This window comes from Lycium ferocissimum, unplaced genomic scaffold (genome assembly GCF_029784015.1).
Source record: "Lycium ferocissimum isolate CSIRO_LF1 unplaced genomic scaffold, AGI_CSIRO_Lferr_CH_V1 ctg4181, whole genome shotgun sequence".
NCBI classification, from domain to species: Eukaryota; Viridiplantae; Streptophyta; class Magnoliopsida; order Solanales; family Solanaceae; genus Lycium; species Lycium ferocissimum.
The window spans coordinates 46,353-56,490 of record NW_026725594.1 but is presented as its reverse complement, the minus strand read 5'-3'; the positions used below and the strand labels follow the sequence as shown (position 1 = coordinate 56,490).

The following is a 10,138-nucleotide window of genomic DNA, read 5'->3' as shown; positions in this document are numbered from 1 at the left end:
ACTCCCTTATACGTGATATGTTCCCATAAGGACAGATACTCTCTCTACGATATGTCACATCTCCATACTCGTTATTGCACACGATTACGTCTCTTTCTATGTTACCATCCACGCCTTGCATACTCGGTACATTGCTCGTACCGACCCCTCTTTTCGGGCCGCGTTTAATGCCGCGGCTTGAACCCGAGACAAATTTAGGTAGCATAAGAAGATGTCCGGCGAGGCCGGTAGGCTCCACTTGTCTGAGGAGCTTTGCCGAGTCGGAAATATGTGCCATGATGTTTTGTTCGGAGTTAGAGCCTTTGCGTACGTAGTCGTGGGTATTGGGTTGTCATGTGTAAGCGGCTCCAGTAGCCGATATGTTATTATGTTTCGTGTCACGAGTCTTATATGATGTCAGATTCTATTTATGGGGAAAAAAAAATTCTATGTATTCATTTCTTACTAATTCATAAGTTCATATGTGTAATAAAGGTTAGCGGGTTATTCGGCCCGAATGGGGTCGAAGCCCACACCCCCGATAAAATCGGGGTGTGACATTGTTCTTGTGGATACCTTGAGAAAGGTAGCCGCCACACTTTGAGAGAAATATAGCTTTTTAGATTTGCAAGTGTTAGGTCAAACTAATCCCAATATATATATATATATATATATATATATATATATATATATATATATATATATATATATATATATATATATATATATATATATATGACCAATATAGAAAGCATGTGAGAAATATATGACCATGGATGGTGACTCTTGAAGGGCTTTTAGTTTCTAGCCCACATACATTGTCTTGACAAATCGAAGCTTCTGATTGTTAAGTACGAGTCGATCTTTCTATGGGGCTGATGGAGGACACTGTCTGGACTCGTTTGTCGAATCATCAAAACTATGAAATGCTATAACTCATCCAATGGCTTGCGGCGTTGGAAGCTAGGCTCATATACCTTAACTCCATAAATATTTTCCGGTAGCTCTTTCTTCCATTCACAACAAAATAGCCGTCATTTTCATTTTATCTCCACTAATTCACCTCACAGTCATACTTGTTTCACAGTCGATATCACCTTCAATTCACAAAAGTCGACGCCCACATAATATTCACCTTGGTTTCATCTCCATCAGTACCAAAGCCGACATCCTCTGCAGCTTCCTATTTTTCATTCCCTCGACACAATTAATAACTTCAATCATCGTAGAGTTAGAAAATTCTTGAAATGTTTACCCATATTTTTCCTGGGATTATTCACAAAGGTTGAAACTGACTTCAACAAATCTCCAAGGGTCAACAGTAGGTGAAGGGAAGTCCATGTGTGGTTTTTTTTTTTTTTCAAATTGGTATTATTATTCATTACGATTTGAACTTGGCAATAAATAGTGACTCAGGTTTTTTGTCACTCGAAGTAAATTTTAAGAAATGAAGGGTTTGAATTTTGCTCAGTGCTTTGACTGTTCAAAAAAAGCAATAGCATTCGCCGAGCCTCCATTGTTGTCAGTGAGGTCCACACCAAAACTTTTAAAATCTTGATTTGCCCTAACTGGTTTAAATTTACACTTGAACTATATGTTAATTGTGGGGATTGGTTTTGATAACTGACTTTTAATCAACAAGGGCAAATCCAACCCATTTTTATAACGACTAGGGTTGATCTACCACACTTATTAATGACAAATCTAGACCATTTTGCAAATTTCACCAGCAAATTTGGGCATTTTTCCTATTAACCACGCATCCCTTGCCCGAAGACATTTTGGAGTCTATTATTGAGACCTAATTCGAAACAGAGCTAAAGATCGAGAAAGCTCTTCGTTTGGACAGGGTTCAAGAAGATTCCATTATTGAAAAGAGACACCATAGGCTTGAAATTCAAGTGTTGGTAGGCTTGAAATTCAAGTGTTGGTATATCCATCCCAAATTACTCTCTCTAATGTTGCTGTTATAGCTCAAACGTGTTCTGCATGCTGGATCTTCTACTATTCTACTAATACAATTAATTTGTTTTCCCTAACGCACGCACGAAATCCGTCGGCTCAAAAAACGCGCTCATTTAATGATTGCACCAACCTTACATGTACATAACATATCTTTTATATATTTTTTTTATCATTAACCATACTTAATATAATTTTGTAACCCAATCACCACCCATGTTTCAAAAGGCGGGCATGAAGCAAGACGTTTTACTTAGCACGGGAAAAGGCGTAAGTCCTGCAGCACGAGGCATAACCATGGATCTTTAAACTTTTGATTTATAATGTAATAAAATAGTATAATCACAAAAATTATAAAAAATACATTGACAGTTTTAAAAAGTTAAAAGCATTGATTAAAGATAGAAAACAAAACTTCTAACATGATATTACAAGTATAAATAAAGCAATGGTATAAAAACTATTATAATATGCAAATCAAGTCTAACATCTAGCTTTCAAACAATAAAAGAATCACAATTTTTAAAAATATTTACTATCGTAATATGTAATTATGATAAAATGCGATAATTTTGAGGTGTAGAACAAAAACATGGAGACGAATGAGAGTGAAAATGAAAAATTCAATTATGCATTTTCAAAAGAAATGTTCAGCGATATTCATCCTTGCTGTGTTCTCAAATTTAGTAAATATGCAATACTACGACTTGTTATTTAAGTTCCTCTCAATCTTCTTATTTCTATAAATGAGAAAAACTGTTAAACATCATTCATTTATTAACAAACTATGAAGCTCAACATTGTTAACCAAGAAATGTGACACATAACTGTGTAAAAACTATTAGACGAAACCCAAGCATTGGACGTTAGACGTATTTAGGACGTACAATCGGACATTTGAGACGTAAGCTCCACACGCAAGCCTCGTGACATTTTATAAGTGGTCCACCCCATGAGCCCCGAAGCGAGCCTAAAACACCGATCACCACATATAACCCATAAATATGATTCAATACAACCATCATATGTTAATAAGTTTCCTAAACCTAGTAGCTGAATATATAAACGTGCCAATTTATTTATCGTTGTTTAACTTGGGTAACAATGAGCCACCAATAACTCCAACAGTACCTCGAAAAAGTCCTACTCAATGTCCTTTAAAAATTCTTTTAAAAAGAAAAAAACCCGCCAAGAAGATCAGCCACTAAAAGCATAGAGCTTCGAGATTGTCACTAATCAGCGCAAGTTTAAAATCCATTTCAGCTTCGAGACAAATTACATCGTTGTGATTCCTTATTTGAGGGCTCTAGTTAGTGTGTTAATCAACCAAGAGTTTTCATTAGTCGATTCAATAATTGGTTGTTTGCCACCATTAATCGGATGCCAGCTACCAATTCCACCGAAAAAACCAGATTCTGAAAACTATTGTATTGTTCCACTTTTATCGGATGTATCCAACGGGACAACTACATAAGTCCTTCATACCTTCTTTTCCTCATCATCAACTTTGTTACCTATGTGAACAGAATACGGGCTACTGAATTCTCATAAATAAAGCTTCAGCCCATATTGCTTAGGACTTTGGAATATCCCAAGCGAGGACGCAGAAACTGGTTAAGCCAGCAAGGGATTTGGGTGGATTCCTTGAGAATCATGCTTAGGCTTATCCTAAAACGATTCTCTCTTGCCTGATTAGCTAACGTTTCCGTTTCAAACATCCATCCAATTCTTGATTTCATCCTCGGACCTTTTTTGGTTTTTTCTTTTAACCAAGAGATGGAAATTGTGTTAATTTTAAGGTTTAATAGCAAAATCATGTTCATTCGCCCTCCGATAAAGTAAAGCTGATGCCTCCACCCTGCAATTTTATTTTGTGTGGAATAATCAAGAAACATAACCAACTTAAATCAGCAGTAAAATGATAGTGATATGACATATGACTACATTTCAACATTAAAGAGATCATACCAGCCAGGATGAACAACAAATCGCCCGGTAGAAAGTGCCCAATTAACCTGTTAGACAAGCTACCAAGTTAAACCTCCAAAGATACCCACATACACAGTTTTCCCACATGACAGAGAAATTCTGATCCACATAATAACAAGGAGGGTAATAAAGAATGTGAATAAGGGTGTGTTTGGTTTTCCATGGAAAATGTTTTCCTGTAAAACAAGTGAGTTTCTTAAATTTCTGGTGTTTTTTATATTGTCCGAAAAGCATTCTTATTTTCTGGTGTTTTTTACATTGTCAGAAAAGCATTTATATAATCTAAGCAAACAGAAGAGGGTGAAGATGAAAGGTAAGGGGTGTGGAGGCAGTGCAGTGTAGATGGGGGTTGGATGGGCAGCCATAAAATGTCATTTACGGAACATGTTCAAGCAGTGGGAGGAGCCAAGGTGCTGACTGCGTGTCTCATGAAGAATGAGCCGGCGACTCATAGACAGTGGCTTGCTTAAGTGAACCCACCCGAGCCGTAGCAAAAGCTAGTCTTCATAGGGCAATTGTCACTGCTTATAGACCTGAACCTGGGTGAAGTAAGTTATGATAATGACACAATCACACAGTGCAACGTATGGGTGGGCTTCTCCACTAGCAACACTCTACATTTACTTTAAACATTTCATTCTCATTTCTCCAAACCAACCACTAGTTTCTTTTCCCTAATTTTCTTTTATAACCGTGGTGTTCAGGCCAGCTTGTACGCACCTCGACTAGTTACCCTGCTACCTCCCACCAGCACAGGTATCGAGTAACTCGTCCACCAAATCTTAGGACGGATGGGGTAACTCTTACATTTACTTAAAACATTTCATTCTTATTTCTCCAAACTAACCACTAATTTCTTTTCTCTAATTTTTTTTTTTCTTTTGTGCAAAGGGGTTGGGATTTGAGCAATGCAGAGCGATACTTTTCAGAGAAATAACACACACCTTATCTGTCCCAAGAGAATTGGCAACCACGTGGGTAACCTGCTCATCAATTTGACTAGTGCAGACAGCACCAAACTGTTCAGCTGTCTGCCACAAAGGATGCAAATGAGGATTGGCTTCACCAACAGGAAATACTCTGCTGAAGACAATACGGCAACCTGCCAGAATCTTCTGTTGTTCTGTGGCTAAGATGTTCCTAACATCAGCTTCATCTATAGACCGATGTGCGAAAAAATTCTGATGTATTCTTTGAATAACCTAATTGTATGAAATAATATAGAATATTAGTACTAGAACTGAATCTCCTAGATATTCTTATACAAGATCAAACATTAGCTCACCCCTAAACAAGAGGCCAATGTCCCCTGTTCTGGTCTTTCATCATGATCAATCTCAAGAAGAGAAGGACCAGGAAGACCAAATTGTCGTCTACTACAAGGGAAGTAAATATACCTATAAAAGATCCAAAATGATTAATCATAGACAATTGAAAATGCCACCAAAATGCAGATATCAAACATGCAATTAATTACCTCTCCACAACAATCAAATTTAGCTTGTTATGTGGCCAGACTCTCACAGAATCATCTATAATCACAACAGCCGACTCCATGCCCAAAACCCCCTCCAAGTCCTTACTCTTAGGAACCCTTTCATCCCCATCAAATGGATCTCCATCGTCACCCCTGGAGATCACTCGTCCAGCAAATAGATCCCCTTTTGGATCTAGCAATTTTGCCATCTCTGTGGCATATAGCTTGTTCCCCATTGTATAGAGATGCAGCTCAAAAAGATTGCTAGCCTAAAACAGAGCACATTATTACCCAAAATAGAAGACTCAATATTCAACTCTAGCTGTATACACACTCACATATATAAATTAGAAACATTTACCTTTTCCAAGAAATTCCAGATCCCAGGGCGTAACTTGGTCCACATTCCCATGTGCGGAAACCGAAAGAGGTGCCTATACGGCTTTTCACGGTCTTGTTCCTCTTTCTTCCTCAATATCTCTTCATGGACTGGGTCGATTTCAACAAACTGAAAAAGAATAACAAGATCATAAAAATCATCACTACCGACAGAGAAACTAAGCACAAAATGTAGAAGTTCAAAAAGATTCTTGCCTTTGCTGAATTGAGAAGAGTATGGTCCAAGTCTAAGACGAGACAGAGCTTCCGAACAGCAAACATTTTTTTCTGTTCCTCAAGCCTCCTAGTCCTTTCTCTCTGGATATCAGCTCTCTGCTGGTCGCTGTACCCGTCAAATAGATGCTCAACATCCCCCCAAGAGCTCTGTGGTTGCAATGAACCAGGAGAACCTTTTTCAGAAGCTAAGACAGCATCATTCAGCCGTTCACTTGACTCAGAAATTGCGCCCTTCCCTTCCAATCTACTCTGATAAACTTGCAAGTGTTGCTTCGGAGTTCGAGAAGAAGCAGCAGATGGTGACGTGGATGGTGAAACAGAGATCATGTCAGCAATATTTTTCAAATTTTTGGTGAATTGGCGAGCAATGTCTGGTGGTGAAGTTGAAAGTGTCACAGCTGACTTGCTATCCAACTGGTCCTCATGCCTTTGGACACAAAGATTGCTTGCCATTTCCTGTGTGCCTGCTACACTGGTTCTACATTGATCTGATCCAACATTACCACCCTTTAGAACTGCAGTATTATGAAGAACACGCCGAGGGTCACGAGGTTTCATGCGGACTATAGCCACTTCATCCTGCAAATCTTGACAATGTCAGATATTCTGGAGATAACAAAAGTAACATAAAGTATCATATAGAGTGTTCAGCTTTATCATTTTGACACAAAAAACAACAATGGAAAACGAAGATTACATAAATTCCAATAGCACACATAAGGAACCGCTCTGCACCTTATTCCACCCCAAACACAAGAAAAGGAGAAACCCTTAATAAAAATATCAGGCAGAAATCAAAAGGGAACTGTGCGACAGAAGCAGTAAAGAACACACTGCAAATGCACTCATTCTTCAAAAGGTTGTAAATGGAACTTGCCGCGGCTGCTGTCTGTGTGGGAGTCTGAAGCACTCCAACTGATCTCTGCCCAATAACAGAAGTTGTGAGAGCAACTACATCCGTTGATGGAACTGCTCCAAGAATAGAGCTAGAACTTGAAGCTTGCGCTGTAGTTCTAGAAGCATCAGCAGATTTCTTCTGTTCCATCTTGATTATATTCATCCATGTTGATGGATTTATAGCTATATCTTTTAATAAAGAATGCAAAGTTGCTGAAGTGCTCATGCCGGTCATTGGCAAGTTCTCATCAGCATTAACTATGACACTAGGTATAGTAGCGACACTAGTTGTTACTTGCTCCAATTTCCTAATGTCATTATCGCAGCTATCTGTAACACAGTTACTACTCGTAATTGGCAACCCAGCACTCCCTCTATCCTCTAACCAACCATCATTTCCAGTCGAAGGCCGCACATCACTCACAATAATTGAATCAGTCTGCTCACTTCTTTGTCTTTTCGACAATGGAGCATCAAAGACTGGTAGCTCTACTGTCTTCTGCTTTCTTGAACCTATCATCTCTAAAGAAGCCTCCAATTTCAAATCAATGTTTGGGATAGGCAAAATATTTTTATTTGTGTTCTGAGCAGCTGCATCGCTGGTTGCCAATCTGAGTCTGGGATCTCTACTTTTTGTTGTAGAAGATCGCAAAGAAGGATTTGGCAGAAAACTCAGAAGATCTGCAGTCTGAGCAGTTCCAGCAAGAATATTGGTCTGGGAAACAGAAGACATTATTGGCTGCCCCGTGCTCGATGAATTCAGAAGGCTGGCATTATGTACAACATTAGAACTGGAGATCTCCCCACTAATGTCCCCTTCGCCACTATCACCCTCTTCAGATGGGGTTGGACTTGGAAGCTTTGCACTAACAAAAAGGGAACTTCGACCAAATTTCTGTTGATAGGAGGAAACAGCTTTAAGGGCATCTGTTTCATAAGGATGCAATAAAGGATTCCCTTTCTCAAGAGCACCTGCAAAAGTGGGCAACTCCGGTTTCATCGTTCCGTCTGCCTGCATAGATGCTTTTGCAACAGGGAATTGTGGTCCAATTTCTCGTGTAGGTGATGGAAGAGTATCTTCATCATGTTCCTTATGGAGGTCCAGCAAAGGAATAGATAACCCTCTAGCTTTAGAATTGGCTAATCCTGGTTTTAAAGATTCAATTGACACACTCTGCTCCTTCAGGCCTGAAGATTTGGTAGATACAAAACCTGAATCATACTTGTCTACAGAAGTAAAATCCTGATTTGCTTTTTCAGAAGATTTATGAGGAACATTCATATCTAACAGTTGAACAACTTTGATCCCATTGTCCTGGTCTTCAGTATTTGCGGAAACAGCTGACTGGTTTATGGAGAGAATGACGGCATCCATCTGGAACATCAACTAGCAGTATAAGCTACCAGAAGTGCAACATTCTCAATACATATAAAATTTATGAAAACACACCTCTTTTAACTGCTCAGAAGACAGAAGAGCAGGTATTTGGCTTTTAGCATAAATAAGCAACCTGCAAGCGAGCTATATAAATGCACTAGGACTATATAAAAGATGCCGAAAGGCAAATGTAAAAGGAAGGAACAAAAACCTAGATAGAATATCTCTGTTTTCTTCCTTCTGGTTGTGGTTCATGGAGCAGAAAACCTGCAAAAGAAAGAGATCTCAGCACTGACAAAACCATACTGAAAGATAAGCCTTTTGAGTGACTAAGTATCTTACAGAATTTATGGTTTGGAGTGCAGTCATAAGCAGTTGAATCAGACCGTCTTTTCCTGGCACAGAAATAGCTAGTTCCCCCAAGCTGTCTAATGAACTTTGCAATTTGGAACAAACCACAGCAAAGGATCTATGCAAAACAGATAATTAGTCCCCATATAATTGCAATCGAAAGAGCTCTCTATACATTCAGTTTTAGATCTAAACTTACTTGTCGGTTTCAGCTAGAGTAACACTCTGTAGTTGTTCCCTAATGTTTGAAGTTTTAAGGTCATCATCATTATTTACAACTAGGTCGGCATCCAAGTCGATCTCGCCTTCCTCCAATTCCCCTTCCTCCTTAGCAGCATCGTCATCCACATCAATGATGACCTTAGGCTCCATCTCCACATCACCAGATTGTTTTGAATTGGAGTTGGAGTTGGAGTTGTCAGTAGTCATGACAAATAGTTCGTCTAAAGGCTTATTCTGCACAGCCTGTGCCCAAGCCAAGTTATACAAACCCCTAGCGTAATCCCTCGATATTGGATACTTATATACATCTCTCATCGTCCAAACCCTAGTCGAGTTCTGATTTTGATTTTGATTTTGATTATTGGGCAAGTTGGAGGAAGTGACAACCTTAGTAGTAGGTGTTACTGGGTCTTGCCTATTGAAGGCATCCTCACTGATTTCTTCAACTGAAGCCGAATCTGAGATCTCACCTTCCTCTACATCTTCAACTCGATTACATTCTTCCATCATCTCACCCTAGGGTTTCTTCCCTTAAATAAATACAAATCACCAACTACCAAAACTGTATGATTCTCTCCACCCAGAGTTAGAAACAAAATAAAAGCGCAATGAATTTGAATTCAAAAACACGGAATCCCAAATTATGATCTTCGGAAACAAAATTTATTATTTTAATTAAATAGATGAGAATTTGAATCGGAAAATTAGGTTAAAAAGGAAAATGGATTCGGATCTGGAGAATTGGAAAAGCGTAGCCTTATAAGTAACAGGGGCTTCCAAGTAACAGAGGGGAGCAGGAAAGGTTTCAAGGGGAGCAAAGGGAAGAGAATTTAAGGTGGGGCAAGAATCTAGGATGGCTTCGCCAAGATTAATCTCAGCCCTTCATCTCTCTTCCATCCCAAATTCAACTCGATTTGGTAAAACTAAGGCCCCGTTTGTCCATAGATATAAAAAAAAATTCACTTTTTTTTTGAAATTTTGGAGTTAGAGTTGTGTTTGGCCATAGTTTTTAAAATTATAGTTTTTTGGTAAAATATAGTTGTAAAAAAGTGAAAAAAGTGAAAAAAAATTGAGAAATAAATTTTTTGAGTTTTTGGTATTCTGAAGTTGTATTCGAATTACCGTACCAAACGCCGATTCCGAAAAAAAAAAAAAAAAAAAAAAAATCGGAATAAAGTGAATAATTCTTATGGCCAAATGGGGGCTAAAGGTCACCTGTAACGCGCTCTCTATTCTCTTCCCACTTCAAAAAAAAAAAAAGGTGAAAA

General features: G+C 38.6%; 1 protein-coding gene across 1 annotated transcript; it reads right to left on the bottom strand.

Moving 5' to 3' along the window:
- Positions 1 to 2,933: 2,933 nt before the first annotated feature.
- LOC132044339 (RNA polymerase II C-terminal domain phosphatase-like 3) lies at positions 2,934 to 9,724 on the bottom strand. The gene is made up of 12 exons (XM_059434828.1): positions 8,848 to 9,724; positions 8,640 to 8,766; positions 8,509 to 8,564; positions 8,370 to 8,430; positions 6,900 to 8,294; positions 6,002 to 6,601; positions 5,769 to 5,915; positions 5,408 to 5,676; positions 5,216 to 5,327; positions 4,875 to 5,132; positions 3,910 to 3,956; positions 2,934 to 3,799 (listed from the first exon to the last, which is right to left on the bottom strand). Exons 1-12 carry the CDS (start codon positions 9,378 to 9,380, stop codon positions 3,736 to 3,738), a joined length of 3,669 nt encoding a protein of 1,222 aa, XP_059290811.1. The 5' UTR covers positions 9,381 to 9,724; the 3' UTR covers positions 2,934 to 3,735.
- Positions 9,725 to 10,138: the final 414 nt, after the last annotated feature.